The 16,126-nt window shown below is 39.7% G+C and overlaps 3 protein-coding genes across 6 annotated transcripts; 2 read left to right on the forward strand and 1 right to left on the reverse strand.

Moving 5' to 3' along the window:
* Nucleotides 1-2,482: 2,482 nt before the first annotated feature.
* On the forward strand, nt 2,483-6,558 carry LOC122021641. 2 transcript variants are annotated; one of them, XM_042579783.1, is made up of 5 exons: nt 2,483-3,052; nt 3,153-3,686; nt 4,562-4,991; nt 5,134-5,215; nt 6,161-6,558. In XM_042579783.1, exons 1-5 carry the CDS (start codon nt 2,959-2,961, stop codon nt 6,362-6,364), a joined length of 1,344 nt encoding a protein of 447 aa, XP_042435717.1. In that variant the 5' UTR covers nt 2,483-2,958; the 3' UTR covers nt 6,365-6,558. The 2 variants fall into 2 exon arrangements, with proteins under 2 accessions (XP_042435717.1, XP_042435715.1); XM_042579781.1 differs by having other exon boundaries at nt 2,485-3,052; nt 4,502-4,991.
* Nucleotides 6,559-7,365: 807 nt separating this feature from the next.
* On the forward strand, nt 7,366-9,579 carry LOC122020676 (pentatricopeptide repeat-containing protein At5g13770, chloroplastic-like). Its single transcript, XM_042578684.1, has one exon. It carries the CDS (start codon nt 7,391-7,393, stop codon nt 9,224-9,226), a length of 1,836 nt encoding a protein of 611 aa, XP_042434618.1. The 5' UTR covers nt 7,366-7,390; the 3' UTR covers nt 9,227-9,579.
* An 87-nt stretch (nt 9,580-9,666) lies between these two features.
* LOC122020677 (transcription factor bHLH111-like) lies at nt 9,667-12,155 on the reverse strand. Of its 3 annotated transcripts, none has more exons than XM_042578687.1 (8): nt 11,823-12,155; nt 11,079-11,619; nt 10,880-11,002; nt 10,730-10,795; nt 10,568-10,633; nt 10,402-10,440; nt 10,196-10,316; nt 9,667-10,106 (listed from the first exon to the last, which is right to left on the reverse strand). In XM_042578687.1, exons 1-8 carry the CDS (start codon nt 12,125-12,127, stop codon nt 10,102-10,104), a joined length of 1,266 nt encoding a protein of 421 aa, XP_042434621.1. In that variant the 5' UTR covers nt 12,128-12,155; the 3' UTR covers nt 9,667-10,101. The 3 variants fall into 3 exon arrangements, with proteins under 3 accessions (XP_042434621.1, XP_042434620.1, XP_042434619.1); XM_042578686.1 differs by having other exon boundaries at nt 10,192-10,316; XM_042578685.1 differs by lacking the exon at nt 9,667-10,106 and having other exon boundaries at nt 10,119-10,316.
* Nucleotides 12,156-16,126: the final 3,971 nt, after the last annotated feature.

A 16,126-nucleotide genomic window follows, 5' to 3' on the forward strand; every position in this document is an offset into this window, starting at 1 on the left:
AGCGGCGGGACCAGCTAGACGAACTTCGATATCCTCGGGTATTTCGAAATTGTCAGCCAAAATATCAAAATCCCGTTGTTCGAAACGGGACCGCATGGTAGTATACCATGGGCCTAGGGATTGTTCTTCGGGATGAGAGGAACTGACCATGATCCGGATAGGAGAAATCACAAAAGGAAGTTCCAAAGACGAAGAAATGGAATTTCAAAGACTGGAGTTAGGAGAAGAAAGGCGAATTCGATACCGAAAAGGAAGGAGGAAAGCTCTAAAATCTTACTGAATGGAGATGGATCGAGGAGAGGCACCGGAGAGCGTCAGAGGGCAGCAACAAGACCGCCGGAGCTCCAAAGCGCAGAGAGCAACAGTAGAGGTAATGGAGGCGTGTGAAGGTGAAAAGGAAACGAAGAATTTATAGGGTGAGGGCCGGGCAGCCTCCACCGTCGGATCGAGGTCACGGGAATCAAAGCACACATCTAGCCGTTTATTTCGAAATTGCTTCGATCACATCATAATATCATGCAACCGCCTCCGTACTCTGGTGGCTTTGCTCCACGTGGCAGTCAATCATTCGGAGCATTTAATGAAGGTATGATCGGCCTTGATGGCGAAGATTGGCGCAGAACGCGAGGAGATCCGGTGAAGGCCATCGTTGATTCATTCAAGGATATTTCTACGGCTGACCGAGCGGAGAGTATTAGCATTGAGGAGCCGTTCGGCTAGACTCACAGTCCAGTCAGTCGGACTATTCGCCTCCTTCGACTAGACTCAAGGGTAGTAAGAGCGGGCCCCCTTCTTGCAAAGTCAACGCCAAGTGAAAGTCACCGAGCACCGCCCATCCGAGGAGAGTGTGGTCCGACCGAACGGACGACCGTAGACGGCCGGCCGGCCGAATCGAATACCCGGATGGGTCCAGCCGACTCGCACTTATGGTTGGAAGACACCGTCAAATCGGGGTTCTCAGTTAAAAAGGTCACGGACCGAGCTGACCTTTTGACAGACAGCACCCCTGCTTATTAGTCTCCACAAAGCACGTAAACCACTGCGTATGTCCGGTCGGATGTTGAGGGAGCCGTCCCGGACGACAAGTTTGGAGCAAGGAAAAAGACCCGAGGATTTCTCCTCTGACAACCGGTAGGTTTCACGTGTGTGTCATGCTCCAAATCTTGTGACAGAGGATTCTGCTGTCCCATCGAGGGCATGCTTTGACTGTAGCGATATGGGTCAGGTAAGTTTTCTGACAGCCACATACCTAGGAAAGGACAGGTAAGCTTTCTGACAGCCGCATACCTAGGAAAGGACAGAAGACACGTATGCACCTAGGTACGCGTGCCCAGACTCTTCATAGCTCTATATAAAGAACCTCAGGTTTCGCCGGTGAGGTACGTATTCTGAGATTTTGGAAGCCACTTTGTTCATCGTAGCTTACCTGACTTGAGCGTCGGAGGGCCGTCGCCGGGACACCCCTCCCGGCTCGGTTTTGCTGTAGGTTCACCGGAGCACTCGAGGATCCAGCAGGGAGCGCCGCATCCCCAGCGTTCGTTGACTCTTAGTTCGAACAGGATCAATTTCGATAGAAAATATACTTGATCATAGTATAGAGTACTAGATTATAGTGTAAAGTGCTAAATTTAATATGAATTATACTTATTTTTAGACTTTTTATACTTAAAAAATAAGAGGGACAATTTTGATAGAAAATATATTTGATTTTTAATATAAAGTACTGATTTTAAGAAGAATTATACTCATTTTTGAATTTTTTTACTCAATTTTGAACTTTTTTAACCTAAAAAATCTGAGGGGCAATTTAGGTATCAATATTTGCATGAGGAAGTTGAAACAAGTAATACTTTACATAGTGGAAATAAAGTTTTTTGGACATGGAGATTATATACAAAGTTAACATTATGATTAGGAATTTTTCTCTAATTTACCGTTGATCAATTATGAAAAGATTGAGAATCGCTGTCAATCAAAGAAAATACACAGACCACATTAATTAAAATATAAAAAAACATGACAAGGTAATTTATTTATTTCTTTGGCTGAAATCACATTAATAGTCCAATAATTAATAGTCCAATAGCCCGTCAAATGACGTGTTCTTCTTCTTCCTTTCTTATACGACGCATATATAGGCCCAACGTCTTCTAGCCCACCATCTGAGTTACCCGTTCCTATCTTCGTATTATACCTTATCCGTCACATATCCGCTCGCTCGGATATTACGATTTACCTCTCCTGTAAAAATCTTGGGTCGGATACGACGGAAATGCTGGAGATGAACGTTACGTCTTTTTACCACAATGATCAAGACCCATGACATATTATAACAAAACAGATTATTAGGAGGAAACAATTGTTACTAAATTTTTAATATTTGAGAGTTCAACGAACAGATCAACATCATCAATGGCGATAACTTCCAACTCCTAAGTCCTGTTCTTTGCAATGGAATAGTTTCCCACTCACGTGATCTCGTCTGTTTCATGACCAGCATACGGCAGTGCCCACAACTGCTACTCCTTCCCTTGGTTGCGCAGTTGCGCTCCGCTCCTCATCTCTGAATCCATGGAGTACGAAGGAATCCATAACCATAAACCCTTGTCTGCTCTGGTAAATTTCTGCTCTTTTCATCTCCTTTTATCTCCCTCTGAGCTCAAAGGACTGGTGTTTTGAGATTGGCAACCAAAAGCTGCGACATGAGTCACTGCTTGCATCGGTTTCGATGCAGAAAGGTTTCGTCCGCTTGCGCTTGCCTGCGCTCCGACTCGACGTCTTTTCCTATTATAATTTCGAGCCTGAAAAGACCAGAGATGGGGTTTTAGATTAAATGATATGAATGCCTGTGCTTGGGACGTTGTGACGGGGATCCGGCAGCTTTTTTAGTCAGAGTTTTGGGTTAAATTGGGTTTGTGGTTTAAGGGAAGCGGATTCTCTCCCAAGAATCTTCGGGCAATGCTGCTTGGAGCGGAGAAGAGGAGAAAGGAAGAGGAGGGGCTCGAATCGAAGGCTTCGTCAAGATCGGAACCCTCGAAGCTTGAAAGCGGAAGTAAACAAAATCTCGTTTTTTTTTTTTTGTAAAAAAAATCTGCCATAAAAAATAGTTCCCCCCCTCTTTATTTGAAGAGACGTGCGCTGGGATCTTGCAGGGCCAAGCGCGGCGAATACTTGCAAGGATGTAGAATGCTTCTCATTGATGGAAATAGGCTTCAGATCGAGAGATCAGGCGATGGGCGTAGGCAGGACTAGAGCACAAGAAGAGGACTCCATCGAATCGGACAGCGGATCCGCCGGATTCGAGTTCCAGAAGGCAGAGCGGATGCCACACCACCGGGCGACGGCGGCGCTGGTGCCTCTTTTCTCGAAGCCGGCGCCGTCGAAGTGGGACGATGCGCATAAGTGGATTGCAAGCCCGACGTCGAACCGTGGGGGGAACAAGGGCGGAGGAGGAGGAGGTCAGGCGAAGAAGGGAGACTTGGTGGGATACGTGAATCGACACACCGCGGCCAAGGCTGCTCTGGATGTGGGGGAGGAAGTAGACACCAAGAGAGTGGATGTAAGCCAGGCGAAGAAAGAAATGGGCGCTGCGAAGAGTATGAGTTGGGTGGGTGAGCATCATCCTGCGCCAGATTCAGGGGATAAACCTGCGGCTGTTCTCGAGAATCCAGTGGTCGATTCAGATGGTAATATTCATTTAATCTGAATCATTTTCTCAACTTCTTCTCTTTACAATTGAGTCGGCTGCTTGCTTGGTTGTTGTCTTCATGTGTTCTTCTCTAAGAATTTGGTTCTTTATCATCATATCTTTACTGTTGGTTATGATTGAATTATACACTTCAAGATTCAACATCAGTAATCGAACAGTGAATTTCTGTGTCTACATTCCTGGGAGACGGTTATGGTCCAATGATTTGACAACTGAGTCAATGCAGGATAATGATGGACTAGATCGTCTAATCTGAGTTCATCAGTATTTGTTTTCTTTAAGTGCCAATTAAATGATTATACAATCTTTCTTGTCAAGTTAGATCTTTAACTGATTGGATCATTGGATGCTTCGTTTTTTTTATTTACGTAAGGTTGTTTATCTATATGGGTTTCTATTGAGATACCATACATTTCAAAATTGAAATGATGAAACACAGTGATTTTCTAAACTTGGATATTAGTTTCTTGACAATCGTTATAATTGGTATCTGAGATGGTAGCTTTCTACACTGTTAGAACTTTTTCTCTTCTAAGTGTTTCCTTGAATTTTTTTTTTTAAAAAAACTACTATTAATGCTTGAAGAGCAACTGTAGAGTCTAATATAGTGAAAGATGTCTTTTAAGCATTTCCTTCTCTTCCAAGGGAATAAAGTTGCTTCCTTTTAGAGAAGGATTGATTTTGACTCAAGTTATTGCATATTCTTCTCTACCTTATTTAGCTATCTGTGATCATTTTTCATTGATTCAATTGAGACTCTCAGAAAATTATAGTATCTGTAACATTTTGCAGTTAATTTTAGTTGGCATGATTCATCCTCTACTCAAAGTGATACAACTTTTATGACACCAGTGCCTACTATCAGGGCTGTATCCATGAGAGATATGGGAACAGAAATGACTCCTATTGCAAGCCAAGAGCCTTCTCGAACAGGAACCCCCATTAGGGCAACCTCACCACTTAGTAGCCCACCTCTGTCGCTGCCATCAATGCCACAGAGATCAGCTCCAGGTTCAACTCAGACAGACACAATTCATCATCAGGAATTGAGCATTAAGGAGTTATCTGAAAAGGAACAGCACAGGAAAACTCGGAGGGAGATAATGGTGCTAGGCCAGCAATTGGGTAAGACAAACATAGCAGCATGGGCTAGCAAGGAAGATGAAGAACTTTATGCATCTACTTCAGCTAATATGGTGTCAAAGGATCATTCAGCTAGAAGTGTCATTGAAGCTCGTGCAGCAGCATGGGAGGAAGCAGAAAAGACCAAGTATCTTGCTAGGTAATACTGGCATTGTAAATTTCATGTTGTTTCTTAGATTCTCTCTTCTTTAGTTGCTAAATATATTAGTGGAGTTTTGATACATTGAGTATTTAAATAAAGCTACTTTCAGAATGTTCTATTGAAAATTATATTTCCTCAGGTTTAAACAAGAAGAGATCAAAATCATGGCATGGGAAAATCATCAGAAAGCAACAATAGAAGCTGAATTGAGGAAAATTGAGGTATACACTATGGTTTCCTACAGTGTTGGATTCATAGTTTCTTATATATCATTGAGTCATGTTCCAGATATCCTTTCTGTTTGATGTTTGATGAGAACTAGGTACTTCATAGGAAAAGGAAAGTACTATTATGATTTTCAGTTACCACCGAGATAAGAGTTTGCTATGTATTACTAGATCATGCATTGTATTTTTCTTTTTTGACAAAAGTTGTTTGCAAGCCATCACATTCCTGGCGCTCTCAAGAATTTTTCTCAGCCAGCATTTAATCAGATTATTAGTATAATATTTAGAAGTATCATAGAACCACTAAGCATTCAAAGATGGAATTACTACACCTATTCTGTAGGATTCTTATCCTTAATGTTCAATTATACTTCTAAATGTAGTGGAATTATTTAATTATTTTTGTTTTTGGCTTGTGGACTTCTAGTATCACGGAGAAATATGATAACTGTCTTTCTTTCATGCATTAGTGAAACACCTATTCAATACTTTCAATGCGCAGATGCTGATATTGGGAATTATTTATACAAGTGTGACTTTGATGCTCTAGTAAGAATACGAGTCTTGAAAGCGAGAGCACTTTTGCAGCTTGAAATTTGAATAACATACTATGAGAAAGGTGTACATCTGTGAGCTATCGTTGTTCAGATAGGAAAATGTCATAGGCAACTTTGAAAATATAACAGATATAGCAACATAGTGCCGATGAGAAAATGTCATGCACATAGGATTCATGAAAGAATCCATGAAGCTATTCTAGTTCTTGATCGCCAATCACAAAAGTTAAATGACAGCTCATTAAAGTTGCAGTGTTATTTCACCAACTACATTCAACTTGCAAATTACAGTTTTATTATATCTTATCACATGCCAATGATCTGTTCAAGAACTCAACTTTTTATTCTTTTGCTTGGTCATTTGATGCTCTCTTTGTTGCAGGTTAAGGTAGAAAGAATGAGGGCATCCTCACACGAGAGATTGATGAGCCAGCTTGCGTCTGTGAGACACAAAGCTGAAGATAAACGTGCTGCAGCAGAAGCCAAAAGAAATCAACAAGCTGCTAAAACTGCACAGCAAGCAGATTACATCAGAAGAACTGGTCGGATTCCTTCCAAACTTTATTGCTGGGGTTGGTGCTTTTAGTTCATTGCTTGAATCAAAGACTCGATCCACGCTTGCCTTGAAGGAGAAGATTTTGTTGCTGCTATGATGTAGATGGGTACCTCTTTTTTTTCTTCTGAGTTCTCATTGTAAATTCTGATAGTTTCTCATTGTTTTGCTAACTGGAATCATGATCCTTTTCCTGAAATCAAGCTATCATATTACTTTCTTTCAAAGAAGTGTTCAGAAATAATAAAATGATTAAGATTCGAAGTCCAAATGAGATAAATATTTTAAAAGTTGATTTTTATGTGTTCATAACTTGTATTTTAGATTTATTTGATAGGCAAATCAAAAGAAAAGCCATTGGGAAGGCTTTTAGTCGTCTTTTAGAATGAATAATGCTTGGAAGAAGAATCCATTCATTGAACTTCCGAACATAGCTGGTCATGTTTGTTCATGTGAAATTATACCCATCAAATATCTTAGTTTCATTAGTCTTCTCTAATTCTTGCCCTTTCCTTCTTTTCTAAATTTAAAAATTGTCTATGCAGTGATATGACAGAAAGAAAAAAAACGAAGAGAAGGATTGCACAAAACGCAAGCCAAACTTAAAACACCAAATTAACAATCTGCTACTAATGAAAATACAGTTATGATTATTTTTATTTTATTTTATTTTATTTTAAATTGTTTAATACCATTCTTTTTTATTTTTGTGCAGAATATATTGATATGGACGAGCTATTCCATAATAAAATCAGATATTTTTTATTTTTATTGTAACAAAAGATTATATTCTTCTCAAATGTTCTTTATCATTCATCTTTAAATTATAAAAAGGAAAGTAAATCATCCATTAATTTATAGTTAATCTTCAGATATTTTTATTTATTTATTTATTTATTTATTATTATTATTATTATAACTCACTAAATCTTACAAAATCTTACCGGCAGCTTATCGACCACGCGTCTTCTCCCTATTGGCTCGGCGTACCCACAGCATCCACTAGTGGATAAGGGATATATATGAGCCAAGATCTTCCTTTCTTCCGTCGATGGCCAAATGGTGCAGCTCCTCCACTGGTCTCCCTCTCTCCCTTCGAGAACTAAATTAACCCTCCCGCAATCCCAGCTCTTCTCCTCCTCCCTCTATTTGATTTCCACAGCCTTCGTCATCTCTGGCAGGAAACAGGGAGGAGTTGTGACATCCAACTTCTCCAAATCCAGCCCTCCCCTGCTTCAAGATGCCTCCAATGACCTCCAATCCGTTCCAATCCCTTTATCCATTTCCGACTTCGAGATCACAAACGAATTCATCCAGGGAATCTGCAATAATCCCCAGACCGAAGCTCTCGCTTTTCAGTATTATCAACAGGCAAAAACCAGTCCATCTTTTCGACCTGATAAAACGACACTAAGGATTCTATTCGGGAGCTTGATCAAGTCCAAGCGCTGGAATTCCATATCGGTGCTCATCGATGACTTGGGGAGCCTCCATGTGCACCCTGACGAATCTACCTGCGCTAGATTGGTGCGAAGCTGCATCAGAGCAAGAAAGCTCAAGCTAGTAGAGTCGTTGCTTCGAGTTCTTGAATCCGACAAAGCCAACGCTTCTTCTGCTGTCTCTGCTTTCAGTTCGGCAATGCGCAGCTACAACCAGCTCCACATGTACAGATGCACGGTTTCGGTTTTTAATCAGATGATTGCGGTGGGGCTTTCTCCGGATTCTAGCTGCTACCGCTCGATTCTCCGATCGTATCAAGAATTGGGGGAGACAGAAAAGGTGGTTGCTTTGTTTCTAGAGTACCAGTCGAAAAAGTCTGGAACTTTGACTGTTGACGCTGCTGAGATATACTTGATCTTGTGTGAGTCTCTAGGGAAGTCGGGAAGAGCCTTCGAAGCGCTCAGATATTTCAGGGAAATGGAAGCAAAGGGAATGCCTCCAAATGTTGCAATGTATGCCTCGCTGATGAGCTCATTTGCAGGGATTAGAGAGGCTGAAATTGCTGAAGATCTATTCCGAGAAGCGACCAAAAAGGGCTTGGTGAGAGACAAGGCCGTCTTTATGAATCTGGTGTTGATGTATGTCGACTTGGGGCAGCTGGAGAAGACTCTCGTGGTCGTGCAGAACATGAGAGATTTGAAAATTCATGTATCAGATTGTATACTTTCCACAATCATCAATGGATTCGCAACTAAAAAAGGGTCCAGATCGGCTGTGGCCGCATACGAGCAACTTCTATCTCTAGGATGTGATCCAGGGCAAGTAACATACGCTTCTATCATCAACATCTACTGCCGGTTGGGGCTATCAAAGATGGCCGAGGCTGCATTTTCCAAAATGATAGAGAAAGGCTACGACAAATGTGTCGTCGCATACTCAAACATGATCTCAATGTATGGTAAGCTTGGTAAAGTTAGGGAAGCCATGAGGCTGCTCACGAGGATGAAGGTGAAGGGCTGCAAGCCAAATGTCTGGGTATACAACTCCCTCCTGCACATCCATGGCAAGCTCATGAACTTGAGGCAAGTGGAGAAACTTTGGAAGGAGATGATACGGAGAAAGATTGCACCAGATAAGATCAGCTACACGAGCATCATCGGTGCTTACAGCAAAGCAAAAAGACTCGATGAGTGTGTGAAATTTTTTGCAGAGTTTAAGAGGGAAGGGGGGAAGGTGGATAGGGCATTAGCTGGGATAATGGTGGGGGTGTTCTCAAAGGGAAGCATGCTTGATGAGCTGATTAACCTCCTCAAGGAGATAAAAGAAGAAGGAATTGTTATGGATGAGAGACTGCATGAGTCTGCTCTGTATGCATTGAGAGATGCAGGGCTCCAAATTCATGTTAAGTGGTTTCAGCAAAGCTTTGGCTTCAAATATGATAAATCCTTTCAATGATTGCTATTTTATTCACTCATTTTGTGTTTATGAACATTTCTGAATTGGATTTGTTTCCTTATGGTTAGCCTCTAGTTGCTTTCTTCTAACCGGTTGAAGCTGTCCTTAGCCATGGGAGAGAAGATGGTGAACAAGGAGGAATCCGAAATGAAATGGTCATTGTAACTATTAAGTGTGTATACTTCGACTAAACGGTCATTAGATTTTTTTGTTCTTAAAAAGGAAATTTTGATTACTTTGCTCCTAAGTTTAATCAAAATTTCCATGCTACTTCCTAGAGTTCCTAAATCAATTTCAATATTCCACCCTTTTCCCTATTTTTATTTCTAATTACAGATATTAAAAGATTGTCACTTTTGCATCTGTTTCGTAACACTCTTTTGCAATTTGTACAAGAGCTATTCTTTTGTCCAATTACAAATTAACTAGCTTGGATTATTTTATTTGACCTTGCATTTAGCACTCTTCAACAACATGCTTCAGAATTATTTTTCACTTGAATCAAAGTTAATTTAGGAAGAAAGGATCATCGCAGCTCCTGCAATTAAACCTTCCACAGTCTCATCATAATGAGAACATTGATGCCCCCAGGGGCTGGATCAGTTGGTAAGTGGCTGGGAAGTTGTACCATGAAGCAGCAGGTTCGAGTGTCGACGGTTGCAATGTGGGATAATATCCCCGTCTGCCGGCTTAAAGCCTCGAACCCCCAACCACTTGTCAACCCAGCATTCACCCTGATTAACCCTCCTCCTACATCACCATGGGGCAGGCGTAGGGGGCCGTCGGGGCGGCGGATTCCGCCTTTTTGTACCATAATGAGAACATTGATAAAAGAATGTATAGCTGTTAAGAGATTTGATGATGGAAGAATTTCTTCATGCTGCACGTGAAATCAGGAGGAGAAAGCTTGAGAGATTGTTCATCCGTACAAACAAGTTCTATAAGCTGGCACCCAGTAATCTAACCCACAATTTTCTTTATGGTCTTCCGGAATGCAGGAAATAGGAACTAAGCAGAGCCCTTTACTTCTCAAATCAAGATTTGTCTCTGCTATCCCCTTCCTCGCCATCTCTCCCCAACCACTGTGATCCTGAAAAACACAGTAATTACAAGGAATAATTTGACTGCATTAATCAACTAATAAAGAGAAATAATGTATCAAACAGCGTAACTACCTTGCTACCACTTGACTTTATGTATGGGTCACTGAGCAACTGCATGAAAACATCAAGAACTCATTAGTTATTTAAGAATTACAGGTATGTAATCAGTAGGAAATCTTCATTTTCAAGAAAGAAGTCGTTTAGCTACTCCATATATGAATATTATTTCAGGAATTACCTGTACTTGCTCATGCAAAATTTTGATACAATTATATGTCTCAAAGAGCACTGATGCAGTGTCAGTCTGTCATCAAGCATAAGAATGGTTATGTTTCATGTTTTTTGTTTTCTTTTTCAGTCACCATATGAACAAAGATGACTGATCAGTTATTGTAATCACCTTGCCAAAAGGTGACACGAGCTGTTGCAACGCAGTGATCTTGTCTGTCAACTTCATCTTAGGTGCCTGTGAATGTATATCATGTGCATTTAAATACTTGAACACAAACCCTTCTTTCTCTGTATTAATCAGTTGGGAAGATTATTTCACCTTAGTAGATGAAGCCGTTGAATTCTCATGCTTGGATTTCTTCAGCAGTATCTCTGAACTGTAATCAGGTCTTTTCCTTTTCCCTTCACTGGTGGCAGTAAATGTTCTCCCATTTCTTCTATTCTACAAATTTAAAAAGGAAAAACACAAACAACTTTTTGATTTCTTCAAAAGGAAAATAAGCCATCGCCAGACTTACAGATGAAGCCGAGCCTTCAAGCAGTGGCTTGTTCAAACAACCAGTGAAAGAAATACCATCTGACAAACTTCTGGTGCCAGTCCAAAGCAACTCATTTGGACACAGTTTGCTATTGACGCTCGTCTCCTGATGCTGATCGTTAGTCTCTCCTTTAATGGTAACGCCGTCATAACTACATGACAAGTAACTTGAACGTAATCTATCATGCTTAACATCAGCAAGGTTCAGTGTAGAGTAGTGATCAGCCAGCAAAGAAGTGACAGGAAGGCTTGATACTGATGGCGAAAGAGGGTGGTCCAGGTGAGGGTTTGGAGGTGCTAAAGACCAGTTGATAGCCATGTCTGATGTGTTACTGCTCAATCTCTCAACCTGGAGTCTGCTCAACTTCTCCAGGCTGCTCAGTGACAGTGGAGTGCTCAGGTAGTCGTTAGCACCGTGGAAGATCTGATCTGTTGTCAGGCTTTTGGAGTTCAATGGTTGCAAAAAGCTTTCGTTGTCATTATGGTGGTGGTTCAGGGTGTCTCTGCCGCCTCCGACGTTTCTGAAAGTTCAGATATATGTGACCTAACATGGCTACTCGATCGTGATCAAATCAGAACAGACTTCAATTCAATCTAGCCCTATTTGTTAACTAAATACAAGTCCTCCAAAGGAAGACAAGTCGCTAGCTCATCATTTGAAGCATCTGTACTAGGCACCAACTACTCTACTATCCATATCTTCTCCTACTTTAATTATACTTACAACAAAGCTTGGTTCCATAGTTGGCTCTGCACCGGCTCGCTGGAGATATTGGCCGATGAGGAACTCATGCTGAGGCCCGGTATGTTGGTGAAGGAAGAGGCAGGGTCTTGGTCGTAAGGTGAACTGTATCGGCGGCTGGGAGGCGGCCATTTGTTGATGGAGTCGTGAGTGGAGACAGAGGTGGCAGGGATCTCCCACCAGCTACTGGATGAGGCTTCTCCTGCCATGGAATGAATGCATGCATTCTCTTTGGCTCTTGAACTAGGAGACCATATAAAGGAAATCATGTAGCTAGCCATTCGCATGACATCGGCTATAACTTTGAATTATGAGTAAAAAAGAAGGTGAAAAGGGAGGACAAAGAAGCGTGCCTATCCTTGTATTATTTCCACTAAGTTTGTGTGGCATTATTGTTGTAGGAATTGGCAAGTGTAGGAGGGGCCAATTAAGGATGGTAGGCCAACAATAGAGAAATGGAAAGCATTTTAGCAAACAGTCAAGTGCATCTTTCTTTATAACCATGAGTGGAGCTCAACGAAAGGAATCTCGAGATTGAAGGAGTGTTTGAAAGCAATAATAGATACAAAGAAACAATCCATATAATGCATCAATGCAAAAAGGCAATACAAAATCGAAATTGATACAACGGCTATCAATGGACTAACCTGAATCCATCACTAATACCAAATCGTATCGCTTACTTGTCAGCACAAGAGATCATGCATGCACAACGAATGTCTTTCACGAGATTGAACCGACAACCCAAGGTCCTTCTCAATGGAAGAGGAGAATAGAGGAGAAGAGAACACAATTCAACATGTCCTAATTGAACTAAATCTCTTCCTTTATATATCCGGCCCAACCTGTGGGGACTATCTATTATAAAATTCATCCTCATCAACATTCCATCAATGTTAATAAATCAGATTAATGAATCTACATATTAAATCCATATCTAATAATATAAATTATCCTTTATACTTAAAACATTAGATCACTTAATTAGAGTTTAGTTTCCTTAATGACAATTGGTCATGTGTGTGTTAATCAAGTGTAAGCCCACACTATGTAGATTTCAGCTCACTAATGTCAATTTAATCCTTCAATCTCCCATTTATGTTATACCTGATCTCTTATATTTTTGAGTAGGTCATTCTTCAGTCTTCACCTGATACTATGCCTCTATTTAGAGGTTATAGACTATTGTCAATTAGATAGGTTAGTCTACTGTAGTCATTTAGTAAACTTAGACTTATGTGCCCAGTTTTATAACAACCTAGTTAACATTGATGACTTGACATACATACTCCACCAAAGTAGGTGAGAAGGACTTTAGATTCTCCCTCACTCTATTGTATGATCGCTTAGGCCTTAGGAGATCGGTCTGCCCTTTTTGTGTTATCCTAATAGGGATTTGCTATTTGGCGAACTCTACTTCCATATTACATTGGACACTATCCATATGTATTTCTTTGGGGAGGAGAGAGTACCTATAGTGACTGACTTCAGGTCACTCTCTCTTAGGGTTTAGGACTATATCCTATATCGAGTTCTAACCACCTGCATCTTGCCCATTACATCTCGCGATGTTGCGATGATGCGTCCCTCCCACTCGTTCTTTTCTTTATGCACTATGCCAGCACCTAGACATCGACATTGCATTACACATGTTTCAGAATATCATTCATGCATCCAATCTCATCACTAGGCGACAGGTTCATGTGTCCTGTTGTCATATTTTGACTTACATATTTTCGACCATATAATTATAGGGGTAGATATGAGCCAGGGTACGTCCACTTCCCTTAGCACATATGATGAGATTGGTCAGTGTCAGTTTGCTTTAGTGTATATAGATCTCACTGCTCAAGGGGGGGGTTGGGTTGGAGAGTGGGACTGCAACCAGACATTCCAAGTGAGGCCTAGAAGGATTTCCCACCTATCATTCCGGCCGAGGGGGAGGAGATGCCAGTATTTATGGCTGAGGAGATCTTTGGACCTCTTCCGACCTAGCCCTCGACTTTAACTTAGCTATCCGTAGAGAACCGACTTGCTCTACTTGAGGAGTCTTCTGCACATACCTTACAGTCAGTCTCGAATGGATTCAACGCTCTCTGGAGGGAGATGACCACCGAATTTCGGTAGCTGGACCTACAGATGCAATCGATTCTTTGGGCTTTACGAGTACCTGATCAGCCCCCACCTCCACCTACCGATGATGACCAGAGTTGATTGTATTCAGTGCACTACTATATATTATGTATCTGTTTGACTTGATCTACATATTCAGCTACTTTTTGACCACTTTATTTGGATAATCTAGGAAATTCCTTTATAGACTAGAACTATTATTTTCAAAATAATTTTCAAATGGTTTGCAAATTCTAGGAAAATGTTTTGCTTATATTTTCTAAAAAAATCTCATTTCCCTAGTATTTCAAAATTAATTTTGGCCTTAGCCTAGATCGCACCCATATAAAGCATGATATAGATCTAGGAAACAAGTATCTCACAAACATACCAGATCTACCTTGTTCAAAAACTTAAAACGGTGTGAGATGCATAAACCTATTGTCTGGACCTCAGATGCTAATATCAGTGCATTAACATAAGTCTGGGTGAAAAATACTAAAATTATAGTGATCATGTTAAGTAATTTTTTTTAGTCAAACACTAACTAGATATATTTACTTAACTTGACTAACTAAGTAAACACTACTATATTCTGATAGTTAATTAATAACTAACAGTTAGGTATTTAAGACAAATTTTTAGATGAATACTTTTTTAAACAAAAATATATCAGTTTCAGAGGAATGATATTTGAAAATAATTTTCAAAATGATTTATTTCTTTTCTTACTACTTGTTGCAAAAATCACTTCTAAAATTAACTTCTATGTGAAAAATATTTTGTAAAATATTTTCAAAAATGCCTTTCAAATACTTGTTTTGTAAAAATTCTTATACTTTTTCAAACATGTATTTCGAAAAAGAAAATGCAAGTCTTTTGAAAGTTGCTTAAAAAATACTTTAAATATTTTGAAAACTAGCTTTGAAAAACACTTGAAAAGTTTTTCTTCAAAGGTTATTTTTTCACTTTGAAAAATAACTTGTGTTTATACTTCCGAAACTATTTTTCTTGGAAAAATTCTTTGAAAATTAAACACTTTCACAAATATTTTAGATAATTTGCTAAACTTTTCAAAAGTAGCCTTGAAAAATTGAAACCTTAAGTAGTACTTTGCAATAAATCATCTTTTTTTTAAGCAAGTGTTTTGAAATCTATTTTGATAAATAATGATTTCTTGCAAAAATTCATTTTTACATATGGTTTATTTTACAAAATCAATCTTCAAAATGTTGAAAACCAATTGAAAAGTTTGAAAATTTCTTTAGACAAATTTTTATTAACTCCTCCCTCCAATAAACCTACAAATTTTTGTAATTACTTTGATAGCTTTATACTTACTAAAGTTTCATTACAATATTCATAATCTACTATGTTTATCTATATTTTTTGATGACTGAAAAAGGAGGGAGGGTAAGGGTTAAATAAGAAAAAGACATAAAATCTTAACCCTAAAATGATCAAGAGAATAAAATAAAATTTTAAATTACTTTTGAATCATGCCATTACTATTTTATTTTTGCATATTTTTTTCTAACTTTAAAACGAGTTGTCATTACATAAAAAAGGGAGAGATTATTGGTGCAATTTGCATTAACGGTCTAACTCAGATTTTGATGAATGACAAGTGAGTTAAGTTAGGTGTTATCATGATCTAATGCATTTACCAACTGTGCAGGGTTGACTAACCTGATGGATTAAAAGGATTTAACACCAGGCAGGAAGTCCAATCGTGATGTGTGATTTCTGATTGGCGAAGTCCAGATGTGGGATTCTGGCAAGAGATCAGAATGCTCTATTTCTGATGGGAGGAAGTTCGGATGTGTGATTTCGACAAGAAGACCTGGTGGGTCAGATTGGACGTCGAGGAGGTAACTTGACACTTGATAAGTGAAGGTAAGTCACTCGAGAAGAGTGACTAAGTGAGGACACATCCCAGTTGAGGGGACAGTAGGCGTTGGTCCAATTTAGTTCCATTTCAGAAATCTAAATTGAGATCTGACTAGATCTTGGTCTGAAGGACATGATCTAAGTCATAAATTAATCATATTATTAATTAATGTACTAACCTTATTTTGTAGGTTAAATATTTTTGCATTGGACTAACACTTGTTGCAGGGCAAAGGGAGCATAAAAGGCCTTGGGTGAACAGTACCTGAGGCGTCTTCTAGGGG

Source organism: Zingiber officinale, chromosome 9A, assembly GCF_018446385.1.
Source record: "Zingiber officinale cultivar Zhangliang chromosome 9A, Zo_v1.1, whole genome shotgun sequence".
Lineage (NCBI taxonomy): Eukaryota > Viridiplantae > Streptophyta > Magnoliopsida > Zingiberales > Zingiberaceae > Zingiber > Zingiber officinale.

What these genes read in the sequence shown, in the direction of transcription:
- LOC122020677 (XM_042578685.1), bottom strand. Translation starts at nt 12,127, where the DNA reads ATGCGAATGGCTAGCTACATGATTTCCTTTATATGGTCTCCTAGTTCA. An exon ending in TCGTGTCACCTTTTGGCAAG is followed by an intron (nt 10,634 to 10,729) that starts GTGATTACAATA and finishes GCTTGATGACAG; the next exon opens with ACTGACACTGCATCAGTGCT. An exon ending in TAAAGTCAAGTGGTAGCAAG is followed by an intron (nt 10,317 to 10,401) that starts GTAGTTACGCTG and finishes TGTGTTTTTCAG; the next exon opens with GATCACAGTGGTTGGGGAGA.
- LOC122021641 (XM_042579781.1), top strand. Translation starts at nt 2,959, where the DNA reads ATGCTGCTTGGAGCGGAGAAGAGGAGAAAGGAAGAGGAGGGGCTCGAA. An exon ending in AAGACCAAGTATCTTGCTAG is followed by an intron (nt 4,992 to 5,133) that starts GTAATACTGGCA and finishes ATATTTCCTCAG; the next exon opens with GTTTAAACAAGAAGAGATCA. An exon ending in CTGAATTGAGGAAAATTGAG is followed by an intron (nt 5,216 to 6,160) that starts GTATACACTATG and finishes TCTTTGTTGCAG; the next exon opens with GTTAAGGTAGAAAGAATGAG.
- LOC122020676 (XM_042578684.1), top strand. Translation starts at nt 7,391, where the DNA reads ATGGTGCAGCTCCTCCACTGGTCTCCCTCTCTCCCTTCGAGAACTAAA.